The sequence below is a fragment of the Cetorhinus maximus genome, chromosome 24, assembly GCF_964194155.1.
Source record: "Cetorhinus maximus chromosome 24, sCetMax3.hap1.1, whole genome shotgun sequence".
NCBI lineage: Eukaryota > Metazoa > Chordata > Chondrichthyes > Lamniformes > Cetorhinidae > Cetorhinus > Cetorhinus maximus.
This window is the reverse complement of record NC_135902.1, coordinates 47,556,124-47,573,704: the sequence shown is the minus strand read 5'-3', so window position 1 is coordinate 47,573,704 and position 17,581 is coordinate 47,556,124. Positions and strand designations below refer to the sequence as shown.

Sequence of the window (17,581 nt, the reverse complement as noted above, 5' to 3'; positions counted from 1 at the left end):
CACCTTTAACAACTCAAAACACTATAATGATCAGATAAATTGTTTCCATGATGTCGAGTGAGGCCTCAACTTCAGCACTTCCACTTCTCAGCCGTCTGACAAACCTTTTGCTGTGAGGTGGACAAAATAGACTTTAAACTGAGGAATTAGAGCCCGCTCCCATCAGGAATCCCTCCAGTTGCAAGAGTGCTAATGGTCTGAGCTCACCAAATAACTGCAGTGCCCCCAGAGTCAAGTCACATTGGCTGTTGAAAGCATTGCCTCTCACCATGGTTGAGGAGAACAGAGCTATGACTGTACATCCAGCTCAGCAATTCACAGAAACCTGTTTCTAAACAGACCAATCCCAACAGGAATACATTGTGCCAGCCTTAATAGTTTTATATCGTGACTAATACAAAGTATTGCTAATAACCCTCGGTCATCCTTTTATTTAGATTGCTCTTGTTTAAAGAGACGGTAATGAAGGAGGGTGCTAACCTAGCCTTACAGATTGATGAAGGCTACAGGCATGCAATGGTTATGTTCCAGGACTAACAGAGACCTTGGAGTTAATTTTAACTAGTGTCAGGAAGATATAATAATGCTTTTGGAATTTGTTGTGAAATAATGGTATCTGGCAATGGTCTATATGTGTGTGTGCATGTCTGTGTGAGACTTAATTGAATTAAAGGCAGCTGATCTGAAGGCTTTGATGTGTTAGAAAAGATAAAGCTAGGTTTGAAATGTTAAGTAGGTAAACATAGGTGTCAAGGGAATATTTGCATTTTTAAATAAACCAGTTCAAAAGAGGGAGTGAAATGTGTCACTGAGCCAGGTGAAGTTCAGAAACAGTGTGTTTATTTTTCCCAAAGATTACTGGTAAAATTAGTACTATGAGAAATTTTTATGATCAGGGAAGTAAAGTCCAAAGACATAATGGAACAATGGGAATTTACATTAAAAGGGGAAAATATGTATAAAGAAGCAAAGGCTGTGTGTCAGGGGAGGCAAGTGTAAGGATGTAAAAGCTCTGGATCTGTCAAGCCATTGCCTAGGCAGAGATGACAGGTTCCACAAGGCTCGGGAAACTCAGCCAACCAAAGTTTAAAGCTGAATAATGCTGAGGCTCGCAGTGTGTTGGAGATGAGTTTGGATGGGAAAAACCATTCTTAAGACTTTAACTCCATGCCTAAACCTAAGTGTGAAAAGCCTTCAGCATCTATGCCTCAAGCTGCTGTCTACAATGAACTGTTGTTAAGAAAATTCACTTTGAGTTGGATTGTCCAGGGTATCATGTTTCTTTGCCTGGACATTTTAAAATCTATGTGCCTTAATGGAGGTGTAACTGGGAGTCATATTAATTAGGGGATTTAGAAGTTATTGTAGTCGTAATTTGTAGACATATGTATGTGCTTAAAATCATTTCCCTTATTAATAAATGTTTAATCTAGTTTTGTAAAAACCTATAAGGCTCAATGGTCTTATTACTACTGAATTCAAAGCCCACATCTCGAAGCTTACAAATTGCAAAATTAGTTGTGGTAGCTGTTTCAAGTTTCCCTCTGGAATTTGAACAACTCAGCATTTACCATCAGCTGTGTCATAACACTGGAAAAAAAAAGGCAACTTTGGTTTGGGCAGGGGGTTAAAGTCTTAAGAATGAGTTTTCCCATCCAAACCCGCCTCCAACACACTACGAGTCTCATCATCGTTCAGCTTTAACTCTGATTGGCCGAGTTTCCTGAGCCTTGGGGAATCTGTCAGCTCTGTCTTGACAAATCCAGAGCTTTTATGCCCACTTCTGGATCCAGTCCGGCTGCCTGTGTTCAGGCACTACACCCCACTGCCTGAACGCACTGCCTCCTAAACTTCCCAGTGAGTTCTCTGATCACCACCCCTCCCCACAGGACCTCTGATTCCAACCACCATCATTCATCCACCCGCAGGCCTATAATTCCACAACCCCTCCCCCTAGTCCTCTGATTCGTCATTCCTATGCCTGGTCATCAACCTCTCCTCCATCAGCCTGACAACCTGTATTCCCGGCACCTGCCAACAGCCCTCCGTACCCTTCCATAGTACCCCAGCCTTCACACACCACCCCCCCCACCACCCAAACCTCAGATTTTACCCCCACCCTGACCTTGCACCCCACCACCACCAAAGCATCTCACCCCACAGGACCCTAAGATTGGCAGTCCACCCAATCGACTCCCCTCCCCAACCCCTTCAATGGGATCACCCTCCCCAGGATGGCGCTCCCCCATCCTCCCAGCATGGACTTACACATGACTTTCATTGACCAGCTTTCCACCCGACTGGAAGCTGAACCTATTTATCAGACTTCAATTCCCAGCAGGGATCTGGTTGAGGATGTCACACACACACTGTGGAATTAAAACCTCTTTGCTGTGAGTGGACCTGACAGAGGTCATTAGGATTGTGCAATGGTTTGACAAGGTAGACCAAAACCGGGGGCGATTAATATGAGATAGTCACTAATAAATCCAATAAGGAATTCAGGAGAAACCGCTTTACCCAGGGAATGTTTAGAACATGGAGCCCATGATCACAAGGAAGGTAAAGTGAGTGATATCGATATATTTAAGGGGAAGTTTGCATAAGCACATGAGGGAGAAAGGAACAGAAGGATATTTTGAGAAGTTTGGTTGAAATAAGGTGGGAGGAAGCTTTTGTGGAGCAAGTTACTCGCTGCAGAATTCCCAGCCTCTCACCTGCTCGCGGAGCCACAGTATTTATATGGCTGGTCCAGTTCACTTTCTGGTCAATGATAACCCCCCAGGATGTTGATAGTGGGGGATTCAGTGATGGTAATGCCATTGAATGTCAAGAGGCGATGGTTAGATTCTCTGTTGGTGGAGATGGTCTTTGCTTGGCACTTGTGTGGTGTGAATGTTACTTGTCACTTGTCAGTCCAAGCCTGAGTATTGTCCAGGTCTTGCTGCATATGGACACAGACTGCTTCAGTCTCTGAGGAGTCATGAATGGTGCTGAGCATTCTGACCTTATAATGGGGGGGGGAGGTCACTGATGAAGCAGCTGAAGATGGTTGGGCAGAGGACACTACCCTGACGGACTCCTGTAGTGATGTCCTGGGATGGAGGTGAGCATTTCACCTAGTGTCATTCTGCTGCCTTCTCCCTGTAACCCTGCAGATTGTTTCTTTTCAAATAATCATCTAATTCCCCCTTGAACGCCTCGATTGAATCTGTTGGATCAAAATGCTGGAATTCCTTCCCTGTCTGCTAAAGGGGTTCCTACAGTGCTGACGGACAGGCAGTTCCAGAATTTTGTCCTGGCAATGATGAAGAAATGGGCAACGGATGTCCAAGTTGGGATGGCGTGTGACTTGGAGAGGAACGTGGAGGTGATAGTGTTTCCATTCACCTGCTGCCCTTGCCCTTCAGGTGACAGAGGTCACAGGTCAAAGTCCCTCCTTCCATCAATGTATTTTTTTTTTGAAAAATATACTTTATTCATAAAACACCTGGAAGAACATTACAAAACATTTCAAAATCACTTCCATCAATGTCAATATAAAGAAAGAAGATCAGGCGATCAAACACGTCAATCCCACTGGTGACTCCTCTGTCGTTTTCTCTATTACTGCACTTTAATGTGATTAGTTATTTGTGTTGTGTTTTGGAATGCAGCCGAGCGACTACAAAAAAGTCACTTTTGTGTACCTTCCGCAGCTTTGAGAACAAAACTGTGGGTAGAAGTATTGCTGGTCGCCATTTGACAGAATTAGATTGAAACTAAAACCAATTGCACAGGAAGTTTGCAACAATTGTCCAATGAATGCAGAGTTTAAAGAGCGAACGGGAACTTTTTGATGGCGAGACCGGTGGCTTTCTGTTGTTGACCAGGGAAAGTTATTGTAGCAGTTCAACTTCTGAACATTACCCAGCTTCCTGCTCATAAGCAGCTGTTCCTTAAGTAGGCTATTTACTGCAGAGATTACAAAGCCACGCCTAGGTTGTTTCCCCAGTGCCCTCATAGTTAGTTAGTGAACAAAAAGAGTAGTGTTTGGCTGTGTTCTCTTGAGTGGTTTGAAAAGCCCGTACGACTGAGGCGCCGTCGGCATCTTGACTGAAGAGATTTTTAGGGGGGAGGGATTTCGAGCATAACAAATTCAGCCACGATTTATTGGAGTGAAGAGGTCAGCCACATGCTGTGAAATATGTAATTGTGGTTTTCTGGTTGGTTGGGTGGGGGTGGTGGGCAATACAGTACTGACTCCAGCATTGGCAGCTGACTTGTTATCTCTATTGCTAAGAAATTTGTGATTTTTAAATCGAGCATGTGAAACTCAACTTCCTGGGTAAGTCTGAGGGAGGGGGGGAGAAGTTTGCTGTTTTAGCTCTTGTGATGAAGTGTGCATGTCTGCTGTAGTTACTGGCAAGGCTGCTGAGCGATTACACGCTGAAACATGCAGTTAATTCAAAGCTCCAGACGTCTGTGTTGGAGATAGATAAATGTGTTGAACAGTACCCTTCACTTCCTGCCCAGTCCAGAAATTCAGGCTGCGGACGTTGCAATGGATGTTTTTTTTAGTTTTGTTTTTCCGAGGGACTTTCTCGTCTTTGTTTTTTTTAAACACCGGTTAATATTGTTGGATCAATTGTGTATCATGCTTGCGTAACGTTCAGAGCGTGTACGGGTGCACTGGAACCGTTATCATTAGTTTACATGCTGGTCATTGGAGGAAGCCATGCCAGATCCAGCACAGTGTTGTGGTTAGATCCCATGTTGAGTACTATATCCAGCTTTAGTCGCCACTTTCCGAGGCTGGAGGCAGTGGGCAGAAGAGCTAGAAGGTGGATTTTTGTGAGGAAGGGTCGGCTAAGAGGAGACCAGATAATTTAGTGAACATAGAGCAAAGGATCACCTGGAATATGATACTTCAATCTAAACAATAACAAGAAGGGAGAGAGAATAAGTTCGAACAGGCAAAAAAACTAATTTAGGATTTGATGTCAGAAAATTCTTTTTGGCTAAGAAAATGATCTCCACGCGGAATACATTTAACAGTTGGATGTTGTAATATTTGGGGGTGCTTTGTCGGTTTCTTGATAGATTAGCTTGGGATGGGTTAAATAGTTTTCCTGCACCATGTCTATCATGTGGCGGAATAGTGATGCCCACTTCAGGATTAGGGTGTTTTTCTGATGGCCAATTCCTTATGACTAAGGAACGTAGGTTTACAGGTAATTCTGTTTTTGTTTTGGATTTCCAGCATCCACAGTAGTTTTTTGTTATTATCTCTAGGTTTACACTGTGTTGGAAGTGAGTTTTTAAGGTAGGGTTGCCAACCCCCCAGGGTTGGCCTGGAGTCTTCAAGAGATGAAGACCAATCTCCAGGACACTGCCCTGTGCAATCCTGGAGAGAAATCATTGGCTCATTAAAAAGGATATGTATTTTAATATTTTCTTTAAACATTTCTCTTTACCAGACATAAAAATATTGAAAATGGGTGGGGTGTTTGGCTGATAATTAGGCATCATCCAATTGGCGTAGGAAGGCAGTACGTCACAAGGATGGATGTGTTGGCCGACTAATGGCTGGAGCGTGGGGGCAAGTCAGGTGATGGAACCTCCAGGAATACATTTGATCGCAGTTGGCAACCCTATTTCAAGACGGCATAAAACTTAACTTTCAGGGTATTGCAAGAAAGTTTATTTTGTTGGTTCAGCTCTTTTGATGCAGTCTGTGTTTGCGTCCGCTCCAGTAACTGGCAGGAGGCAAGACTATGGAACGATTAAACATTTAAGATTGTGTTTGGTAAACACCAGATACAAATGGAATTGTGGAAAGCAAGATTTTTTTTTCAGGGGGTGGTGGGAGAGGACTTAACTAAGTTAAGGTGTATCGGGTACCACTATATTACAACTAAATACAGTTCACATTCCTTAATTTGTGTTAATCAGATAAGAGTATTTTATAGTGACAAAATATCAAGAACAATGCAAACCATTATCCAGAAATATCATTTGATTCATGTAAACTTTCTGTTTTGGAAGTAGCTGTGATGCCTATTGCTGCAGAAATACAACTGCTTCAACAGACAGGGATACTCATCAACCAGAGGTCAGTCTCATGATATTAGAATGATAGAATGGCTACAGCACAGAAAATAGGTCATTCGGCCCATTGTGTCTGTGCTGGCTCTCTGCAAGAGCAACTCAGCTCGTCCCACTGCACTGACCTTCCCCCGTAGCCCTGTAAAATTTTTTCTCTTCGGGTATGTATCCAATTCTCTTTAGAAAGCTGCGATTGAAACTACCTCCTTGACACTCTCGGGCATTGCAGATTCTAACCACTTGCTGCACAAAAAAGTTTTTCTTCATGTTGCTGCTGCTCCTTTTGCCAATCACCTTAAACTGGTGTCCCCTGATTTGCGAACCTTCCTGCCGATTAAAACAGTTTCTCTCTATCTCTTCTGTCTAGACCTTTCATCATTTTGAATACCTCTGTCAAATCTGCTTTCAACCTTCTCCTTAAAAGAACAATCCCTGCTTCTCCAATCTACCATTTAAATTAAGTCCCTCAACCCTGGAAGTAATCACATAAATCTTTTATGCACCCCCTCTAAATCCTTCACTTCCTTGATTTTGTAAAGCCCAGGATCCCTTAAGCCTTTTTAAGCACTTTTTCAACCTGTCCTTCCACCTTCCATGATTTGTGCACATATACCCCCAGCTTTCTCTGTTCCTGCACCACCTCCAACATTGCACCCATTATTTTACATTACCTCTCCTTGTTCTTCCTGCCAAACTGTATCACTTCACACTCCTCTGCATTAAATTTCATCTGCCACATGTCTGTCCATTCCACCTGCCTATCTGTGTCCACTTGAAGCTTACCCTTTTCACAGTTCACAATACTTCTAAGTTCTGTGACAATCATCTCATCATTTTGAAATTGTGTCCTGTACGCCCACTCTCGCTCTCGCTCGCTCCCTCTCGCTCGCTCCCTCTCGCTCGCTCCCTCTCGCTCGCTCCCTCTCGCTCCCGCTCCCTCTCGCTCCCGCTCCCTCTCGCTCGCTCGCTTCCTCTCGCTCGCTCCCTCCCTCTCGCTCGCTCCCTCTCTCGCTCTTGTTCTCTCACTCACTCTCTCACTCTCGCTCTTGTTCTCTCACTCACTCGCTCTTTCTACCTTGTCAGGGTAGTCCTTAAAAAATGACAATTTTGTCCTTGAGCTGCTATACTTTGCCTGATGTAGGTACAGCCTATAGTTCTGTTAGGTAAGATGTGCCAGGATTTTTGATCCAGCTACAGTTAAGAAGTGGTGATATATTTCCATGTCAAGACGGTATGTGTCTTGGAGGGGAACTTGCCAATGGTGATTTTCCCATGCGTCTGCTGTCTTTGTTCTTCTAAGTGGTAAGAGGTAGCAGGTTTGTTAGCTGCAGTGGAAGGAGCCTTAGCGAGTTGCAGCAGTGCATCTTGTAGATGGGACGCATTTCTGTCACTGGTGGTAGGGAGTGAGTGTTTATGCTGGCAGATGGGGTGTCAGTCAGATAGGCTGCTTTGTGCTAGATGCTGAATATTGTTGGAGCTGCACTCCAGAAAGCAAATGTTGAGTATTCCATCATACTCCTGACTCGTAGATGGTTAACAAATTGCACATTACAACAGTGGCTACTTTACAAGAAAGTACTCCATTGGTTGTAAAATGTCTTGGGATGTGCTCAAATCATGAAAGACACTATATGAATGCAAATTCTTTCTAATTGCTTTGCCTGAGCTCAAAGTACATTGATGTAAATAGTATTTCTCCTCCCCTTGTTTGCATATCTGAACAGCTTTGCTTAAACTATCAGTTTTAGTACTTGCTATAATGGTGCTTGGGGAGGTCTTGTGGCACAGTGGGTAGCGTCCCTGTCTCTGACCCAGAAGCTCTGGGTTTGAGTCCCACTCCGGGACTTGATGGCCAAGGAATTGCGTTCATAACGTGGACAAACAGCTCGAGTATCAACCCGCAAATCATTCCAATATATACGCCAATGGCAGCCGGTTAATAGCCGGAGAGATTCTAGGTCAGCCATGTGCAACTGCTGACCCCAGAGAACATTGAGGAGCTCAGGAGGGATTACAAAGGTTGGAGAACCGTGAAACCCCTCTTTGAGTCCCTGACACACTGGTGGGAAGCAGTCAAGGGAAACATCAAGAGGTTTTTCATCCTCAAAGGCGCCAAGAAAGCTAGAAAGGAACAGAGGGAAATGTCCCGACTCCAGAAAAACATGCAGAATCTGCTCCGGCTGCAGTCGATGGGGATCGATGTCAAGGAGGAACTCCAAGAGGTGAAGAGCCAGCAAGCCTCGCTCTTTGCCTCGGAGGCCTCCAAGATCATCTTCCGTTCCAGAGTCCGCTCCGTGGAGCAGGATGAGACGTGCTCACGTTTCTTCTTCCAAAAGGTACACAGAGAGAGCTCTGTGATCAGCAGCCTGAAGGAAGAAGACGGCTCAGTAAAGTCATCGCAGTCCTTCGAGAAGAGTAAAACTCCCGGAAGCGACGGCTTGCCGGCGGAGTTGTATTCGGCTCTGTGGGACTTGATCGGCCCAGACCTGCTAGAAGTGTACGAGAGTGTGCTCTTGGCCGGCAGCATGTCAGAATCCATGAGGAAAGGCATCATCACCCTCATCTACAAACACAGGGGGAAAGGGAGGAAATTAGAAATTGGCAACCCATTTCACTTTTGAATGTGGACTGTAAGATTCTGTCCAAGGTCATCGCCAATCGGGTCAAATCCGCTCTGGAGTTGGTGATCCACCCTGACCAGACCTGCGCTGTGCTGGGCAGGAAGATCTCTGACAGCCTTGAGCTACTCAGGGATACAATTGCCTATGTACAGAACAGGGGTGTGGACACCTGCCTCATCAGCCTGGATCAGGAGAAGGCCTTTGACAGAATATCGCACACCTACATGGTGGATGTGCTCTCCAAAATGGGATTTGGGGAGGGAATTCGCAATTGGATCCAACTGCTCTACACTAACATCAGTAGCGCAGTCTCAATCAATGGGTGGGAATCAGATAGCTTTCCTATTAAATCTGGAGTCAGGCAGGGCTGCCCTATCTCCCCTGTCCTGTTTGTGTGTTGCATTGAACCCTTTGCTGAGTCCATCAGGAAGGATCCGGGCATAAGAGGAGTGACAATCCCAGGCAGTGGAGGCACTCAGGTCAAAGCCTCCCTGTACATGGACGATGTCGCCGTCTTCTGCTCGGATCCGCTGTCGGTGCGCAGACTGATCCACATCTGCGACCAGTTCGAACTGGCCTCGGGAGCCAAGGTAAATCGTGGGAAGAGCGAGGCCATGTTCTTTGGGAACTGGGCTGACCGATCCTTTGTCCCCTTCACCGTCAGGGCTGACAGCCTGAAGGTGCTGGGGATATGGTTCGGAGGGACCGGGGCATGCATTAGAAACTGGAAGGAGCGAGTGTCTATGGTGCAAAGAAAACTGGGCATGTGGGAGTGATGCTCCCTCTCCATTGCGGGTAAGAACCTGGTCATCAGATGTGAGGCACTCTCGCTGTTGCTGTACATGGCACAGGTCTGGCCCATTCCAGACTCCTGCGCGATGACGATCACTCGAGCCATCTATTGCTTTATCTGGAGGTCGAAAATGTATCGTGTCCGCAGGGACGCGATGTACAAGCCTCTAGATAAAGGGGGAAAAAACGTGCCCAACATCGCCCTCCTCCTGATGGCCACCTTTGTGTGCGGCTGCATCAAGCTGTGCGTAGACCCTCGGTACGCAAACACCAAGTGTCACTACGTGCTGAGGTTCTACCTGTCCCCGGTGTTGCGAAGGATGGGTCTGGCCACGCTGCCGCGGAACGCTCCAAGTAGTTGGACCGTGCCGTACCACCTGTCCCTTGTGGAAAAATTTATGCAGAGAAACACCTTTGACCACAAGTCCATCAGGCAGTGGTTGGCACGTAATGTCTTAGAGGCCCTGCGGGAAAAGGAGAGGGTGGATCCTGTGGGATGGTTCCCCGAGCAGACTGTCAAAGTCATTTGGCAGAATGCCTCATCGCCAGAACTTTCCAACAAGCACCAAGACGTAGCTTGGCTGGTGGTGAGAAAGGCCCTCCCCGTCAGATCCTTCCAATACGCCAGGAGTCTCACCCCCTCTGCATGTTGCCCTCGAGGTGGCTGTGGTTGGGACGAGACCGTTGTTCACCTCCTTGTGGACTGTGCCTTTGCAAAGAAGGTCTGGAGAGAGATGCAGTGGTTTCTGTCGAGGTTCATCCCGAGCAGTTCTGTGACACAGGACTCTGTGCTCTACGGGCTGTTCCCAGGGACACACACCGAGACAAACATCAACTGCAGCTGGAGGATCATCAACGTGGTGAAAGACGCACTTTGGTCTGCCCGAAACTTGTTGGTCTTCCAGCGCAAAGAGTTGTCCCCGACCGAGTGTTGCAGACTGGCACATTCCAAGGTCCAGGACTACGTGCTGAGGGACACACTAAAGCTTGGGGCAGCCGCTGCAAAGGCGCAATGGGGAAAGGTCGCTGTCTAAGACCGTTCTGCCACAGTGCACCGAGGGGCTGGGAACTGCTGAGAGCCCCTCGGGCTGTGCAGCTCAAAATGAATGTATGCATTGAATACTAATTGTATTATAAATGTATTGAAGCACCTCAGAGTGCAACATGATGTATGTTGATAACTCCAATACCATTGTCTGATTGTCTGCATTGACCATATTGAAATGATTGTAATATTCATTGATTGTTTTGATGCACCTTGTGATACATGTGTAATAGTTGAATCTGATTGTACTTTTGTGATGGTGATTTTGAAATGTTTTGGAATGCTCTTCCAGATATTTTATGAATAAAGTATATTTTTCAAAAAAAAAAGTCCTGGTCAGCCATGTGATAGAGAGAACGTTGAAGTCTCTACCATCACTATCCATAACTCCAGACTACAACGTGCATGTAAAAGTGCGTGTTACCACAGCAACTCTGAATTCTTGGAGTGAAATTGTAACCTTCCACCATGGTGCATTATTACAGGCTCCATCTATACACTTCCTCCTTGAACAGAAGCCCAGCCAGTCCCTGCTCCCACCCTGCTCCAACTGGCTGCACTTGTTCCCACACTAAACAACTTCTCCTTTAATTTAGTCCAAATAAAAAGTGTTGCCATGGGTACCCAAATGGGTCCTAGCTCTGCCAGCCTTTTGGGTGCCCCTCCTCGCCTCCTTTTCCCAGTACATTGATGACAGTATCGGTGCAGTTTCCTGCTCTCTTCCCGAACTGGGAAATTTCATCAACCTTGCTGCCGATCTTCGCGTGGTCGACCTCAGACTCTTCGTCCTCTCTGCCTCGACGTCAGTGTCTCAATTTCTGAGAGGCTATCAACAAATATTCACTAAAAGCCTGCTGACTCCCACAGCTACTTCGACCACACTTCCCCACATCCTGTTTCCTGTAAACAGCCCATTCCATTCTCTCATTTTTTGGTTGCAGCCGTTGTGAAGATGCAGTCTTCCATATCAGTGTTCTGATATGTGTGCCTCGTTCCTCAACCAAGGATTCTCCCTGCACTGTGGTTAATGTAGCCCTTGATGGTCTGCATCTTATTTTCCATACCACTGCTCCCACCTCTTGCCCTCCCTCTCGGAACCATGATAGGGTCCCCCTTGTCCTCATCTTCCACCCCAGTAGCATCTATAATCAATGGATCAGCCTCTGCTATTTCTGCCACCTCCAGCATGATTCCACAACCAAACACCCTCTTGCCTTGCCTTCTCCTCCTTTCAGAGTTCCAAAGGGACCATTCCTGTAGTATAATGGTCTGGCACATACACGGTCAATGTGGGACTCGGTACAGTACCACCCAGTGATGTAAGAAGGCACATGACCCAGACATCAATGTGGTGTTGAGCAGAGACGTGTGTACACCTAAGCATAGAGACGGCTCCTAACTTGTACTCTTTACTGTACATATGAAAATTGTTCTAGTAGTTAATAAAGACTTACAGTTAACCTGCAGAAGATTCTGGAGACATACTGATCAACACCCCAAAACAGTTCCCTCTGTAATACCCTGGTCTGCTCTTTGATCACCCCAGCACCGCCTCTCTCTTTCTCCACAGTACCCTTCCACATGAGCGATAAGCAGTGGAGAGGCAACACCCACCCTTTTACCTCATCTGCCCTCATTATTTAAGGCCTCAAATACGTCTTCCAGGTGAAACAGTTAAGTTACATGTAATTCTGTCAATTTATATGCATCCGCTGCCCACAATGTGAGTTGCTGCATTGTGGGGAGACCAAGCTCAGACTGGGTCTCAGGCTGTCTGACCGCTTTGCAGAACAATTCCATTCCGCCCACAAGCACGGCCCCGAGGTGACTCTACCACGTCCATTCCCCACCTTGCTCTCACACTGACCTCTCTGTCCTCTGCCTCCTGTGGCGCTCCAATGAAGCTCAACGTAAGCTGGAGGAGACCGTAATCTCCCCTATTTGCTGCCCTCCTAGTTTCAGTTTTACTCTGGTTTTTTTTTTGCTTTTGGACGGCAAATGTTCATGATTGATATCACCTCTAGTCACATTGTATCATGAATTGTTCCATAAGTACTCCTTCACTTGTACCTTTTAGTCACACCTTGCCCTTAATCTTTTTACCCACGCTCCTTTTCACTAAAACCTATTGCATTTCTATCTTTTTGCCCAGTTCAGGTGGAAGGTTGTTAGTAACTGTCTGTCTGTCTCTCCTTCTCCATGGATGTTGCCAGACCGGCTGCAATCCTAGCAAATCTTGTTCTTATTTCCTTTTTGTGTTGGTGAACCAAACGCAGCTGCCAAATCCTCTCGACGATAAATCTGGAAAGCAAACACATTTATTCATTTTCTCTATTGTTAGTTGAAGTTGGGGAACTTAACGACGTGTGAACGGAGGCGAGTTTTAAACGAGCTGAAGGGGTTGGCCCTTGTGTTTTATTTTCTCTTTACCCCACACCCCCTCCCTCCTCACCTCCCCTACCCCTCCACCTCCCTCTCCACCTCCCTGAACATTCACAACTGTTGATTTTTTTCTCTCTCTGTCTCCCTGAAGTTGCCGATGATCGATTAGATTGAAATGAGGAGGTTTTCGTCTGTGGAGAAGTTCCTGATACTGAGTTGTCTTTCTCTAACGACCCTTTTTGTCTACTGCATCCTTATCAATGGATCATCGGACAGGTACAGGGGGTGTGTGGGGTTTGTGTTGCTGTCCTCGGCTTTATACAATACTATTTTATATCCCCCCCTTTAACTGCTCTTTACAAGAAATTAACTTTAGTAATTGCCTTTTTCTCCCGGTTCCCACTCTCTCTCCCGGTTCCCACCCAGGTTCCCACTCTCTCTCTCTCTCTCTCCAGGTTCCCACTCTCTCTCTCTCTCTTTTCTCCCATTCAATCAGTTAATTCATTGCTGGGAATAGATAAAACGAATATAGTTCATCGTACTTACCGCTCAAAAAATAAGTGCTGCTCCCTTCCCCATTGGCTTGACCATTTCCCCAGGATCTTTCTCTTTCCTTTTTTAAAGTAAGTTATTTTTGGCAAGAATGTGGATGTGTGTTATCCAGTGATAAGCCGCCAATGTTTCTGTATGGAATTCCTGTTTTAACGTTGGTGGGGGTGGGGCTTTGAAGTTAACTTGGTGCCTGCAGTTTGCAGGGGTGGGGAGTTTCTAACCTATGCATTGGGTGAGATAAATGGGCCCTGGGTTACTTGTTTGCTGGCCAGCCAGATACACCCCTCCCTGCCTGAATTAAACATTGCAAGTTTTCCAACTCTGCATTGGAAACAATTAAACATTTACAAGGACAGGGTTTGGGTGCGTGGACGGTGTGTGTGTGGGTGGGTGGGTGGACACTTTTATCCCTTGCTCCTGACTGCTGCTCTCCCATTTCGAGTGGAACAGCTATACTCCGAGAGAAATGTTGCTTATTGTTTTAACACTTAATTTGCCGCTGGCAATACGAAGCTGAGTGATATTGGAGTACCTCCATAAAAGCACGTCCGCACCAGGAAACTGATGCTCTCAGACCTGCTGAGTTTTTTCTGTTTTGGTTTACAGTGCTGAGTCATTTTTTAAATCGATTCTTCCACCTTCTTTGTGTTTTTAATTTTTATAAATTACTATTTATAATCTCTCCCCCCCCCCAATGTCTTTTGTTCTTCCTGTGGAATGAATTTCAATAAATCAGCTTTGACAAGAGAGGAGGAAAAAAAACCATTGCAAAGAGGCCCTTTTTGTTTTTGAGCAGCACATTAGGGTCTGGTCATTATCCTATCCACATTTAGCACATTCCAGTGTTAGAAGCCTTTTTAGGGAAGGATTGTCTTGTCTGGCCGTGCATCTGTTGTTGTCTGACTCCGTAAACGTCATATCATTTGAGAGCCTGACTGCCCATAGTCAAGCAGGAGATGGGAAACTGCTGCTGAAACTTGGCTGGAGGTATAAAGACACTCACTCCTATGTTTTCAACTGGGGGAGAACATTTCCCCTCTTCTCCTCTCTCTCCCCCCCCCCCCCCAAACAAGAAGCAGTTTTCCAAGATGTGACGAGAAAGCTAATTTTGGATTATTGCTGAATTGGAGGAGATGAAAGTGGTGCCTGATTTCCAAGTGCCTTTTTAATTGGTCAAATTGTTTTCCATTAGATTTGTTGGGCTCCCAAAATAAGGCCTCCTGGTGCGATGTGCAACTTTTTATTATTGATTATCTTATTAATTTTGTTTGAACCTCTCAAATGATCATTTGAGTTCAGTTTCAAAAGCAAATAAGCGGTAATTTTCTCTACCTTTTCAGTAATGCAGTATGTATTTAACATCTTTAAAGTTTAGAATGAGTGGATATAAGTTGGAAAATGTTTGCGGCATTTGCAGATAATAGCTGTTAGCATGTGAGTTTGGTCGGAGAGGTACCTATAACTCGGGAGCCAATGGGTTAAATAGCCTCAAGTAAGTTATTGAAATCGTCTTTAAATCTTATGGGGCAGATTCTGCAGGTAGAAAAAACAACAACATTGAGATAAAGATCTTCTGCTTGTGTAGACATGAAGAGGGGTAAATGGAGGCATATACATGTTGAAACCCATACTACTACAATAAATTGAAGTTTACTTGTTTAGTATATTGCATCCATAGCAATGAATGGGATCTATTAGTGGTAATCAATTTCCTCAAGCAATCCTGTTTAATTTCATTCCATGTTGTCATAGACGTGGAAAGTGCCATGGCATTGGATTTCAAAACACTTTTTTTTATTTCACTGCAATTGTTCAACTGTACAAGAGCAGATGATAAAAGACTCTGATTTGAAATAAACAAGGAAGAAGGAAGTTTATGGAAAACTTGTCAGGTTATACAATAGCCAGACCGAATACAGTGTGCAGGGGGTAACTGAAAAAGGATATATGAAAGGCAGACAGAGTCAGGAGAGATTCCCGGGTAGCATTCGAGTCAGTTTTACAGCACAGAAACAGGCCCTTCGGCCCATCGTGTTCATACCAGCCATCAAGCACCTATCTACTGTAATCCCATTTGCCAGCACTTGTAAGCTGTGGCGTTTCACGTGCTCGTCTAAATACTACTTAAAGCATTAAAGGGAACCTAAAAAATTGTTTAACAAATGGAGGAATGGTAGGGGAGGGTTAGGGAAGCAGAGGTCATGACTGATGTACTGAATGAGTACTTCACAAAAGAGGCTGATGAAGTTAATTTCAGTGTGGAGGCATAAGATATTGGATAGAATAAAAATATAAAGAAGGGAGCTGCTAAATGGGTTGGACTCGCTCAAGTTAGTAAGTCACCGAGTCTAGAGGGGATGCTTGCTAGGTTGATGAGGGAATCTAGGGTGGTGATAGCAGAACCTCAATCTTTCAATCCTCATTAGATATTGGAACGGTGCCAGAGGACTGGAGGTGTAGGTCTCATGGTTGGTGATGAGCTTGGCTAGGTCATGAGATGAGACGGGAGTGAAAGATGCCAGTTCAAAGTTGGGGCGGGGGGAAGCTTTGGGGAAACTAGTGGGTAAAAGGATGTGGAAAAGGCAAGATTCCATGAGGTAAAAGCAAAATACTGAGGATGCTGGAAATCTGAAATAAAAACTCAGCAGGTCTGGCAGCATCTGTGGAGGGAGAAACAGAGTTAACGTTTCGAGTCCGTGTGGCTCTTGAGGAATGGATTTTCCTCTGTTGGTAAGTCCACAAGCCCCTTGTGCTCATTGAAGGTGAGGGTGGAGTGACAGGTGAAAGATTTAAGGAGCTGGCTGATTGTGGGGGAAGAGAAAGTGTTGGGTTACCTTTACACGCCTTTGAATTATCTTGGAGCTGCAGACAGTTTTGGCAGAAGAGAGCAGGCCTGACAGTGTTTGATATGGTCTAGCGAGATCTAACATTGAATAACTAAACTAGTTATGTAGCATAAAATGTTTAAATCGGAGTCCCTCATATTTCAGGGAACAAAGATGGGAGCCATATTGAAGAGAATGACCACAGTGGGAGAAAGCAAGGATTTCACTGAGGACCAGGGGTGCCAAAGTCTGCGTGACTAAGCAGATTGGTATTTGCCGCAGTTTTGTGGCAATGCAAGAGCCTACTAGAGTTTGAAAGTCTAAGACACATTCGGGCCTTTTGATGAACAGGGAGCAGTCAAGCTTGCAGAGACTGAATGTCCAACTGATGATGGATTATTGCCACTTGTTGGTGACCTGGTAACAAGGGAACACAGCGAAGGTGATGATGCATTGAAAGGAGGCTCAGAAAAAATGTTCTCACAGATGGTTATATTCTAGAATTCTTTCAAACTGTTGCAGCGGTGTCCATTAAACCAGTTAAGAGAGGAATTAGCAGGGTGGAAAAGGCGTGAGCAAGCAGGAAAATCAGGTTAGACTGGATGGCTTATGGAGAAAATCACCAGTGTAGGTGGCTTCAGTCTGTTTTATGTGCTACACTAGATCAGGCATGCTGCATGTTTTATAATCTACACTAATACATGGGCTGTGACACAGCACAGTCGGAGGACATTCAGCTTATCATGCATGTGCTGGCTCTTTGAAACGGCTATCCAGTTAGTCCCACTCTCCTGTCCTGTGCCAGTAGCCTTTCAAATCTTTTCCCTTCAAGTATTTATCTCCGTAGCTCAGTGTATAAGATGAACCTATTTTTTGGCCCCAAAAAACGTGTCTTTGTATGTACTCAGCATATTTTTTTTATTATTCATTCATGGGATGTGGGCGTCGCTGGCTGGGCCAACATTTATTGCCCATCTCTAATTCCCTTGAGAAGGTGGTGGGGAGCTGCCTCCTTGAACCGCTGCTGTCCATGTGGTGTGGGTACACCCATAATGCTGTTAGGAAGGGAATTCCAGGATTTTGACCCAGTGACAGTGAAGGAACGGCCAATATATTTCCAAATCAGGATGGTGAGTGGCTTGGAGGGGAACTTGCAGGTGGTGGTGTTCCCATCTATCTGCTGTCCTTGCCCTTCTAGATGGTAGTGGCCGTGGGTTTGGAAGGTGCTGTCTAAGGAGCCTTGGTGAATTCCTGCAGTGCATCTTGTAGATGGTACA

At 45.4% G+C, this 17,581-nt stretch overlaps 1 protein-coding gene across 2 annotated transcripts in view; it reads left to right on the top strand.

Annotated features, from left to right (window-relative positions):
• The first annotated feature begins 4,219 nt into the window (after positions 1-4,219).
• Positions 4,220-17,581, top strand: part of LOC144699865 (alpha-N-acetylgalactosaminide alpha-2,6-sialyltransferase 2-like) — a 60,002-nt gene continuing 46,640 nt past the window's right edge. Inside the window, exons 1-2 of one of the 2 annotated variants that reach the window (XM_078571196.1) lie at positions 4,220-4,327; positions 13,079-13,203. In XM_078571196.1, the coding sequence (XP_078427322.1) occupies positions 13,103-13,203 (101 nt within the window). In that variant the 5' untranslated portion in view covers positions 4,220-4,327; positions 13,079-13,102. Of the gene's footprint in view, positions 4,328-12,783; positions 12,922-13,078; positions 13,204-17,581 lie in introns of those variants that run through there. The other variant, XM_078571197.1, reaches the window with a different exon arrangement.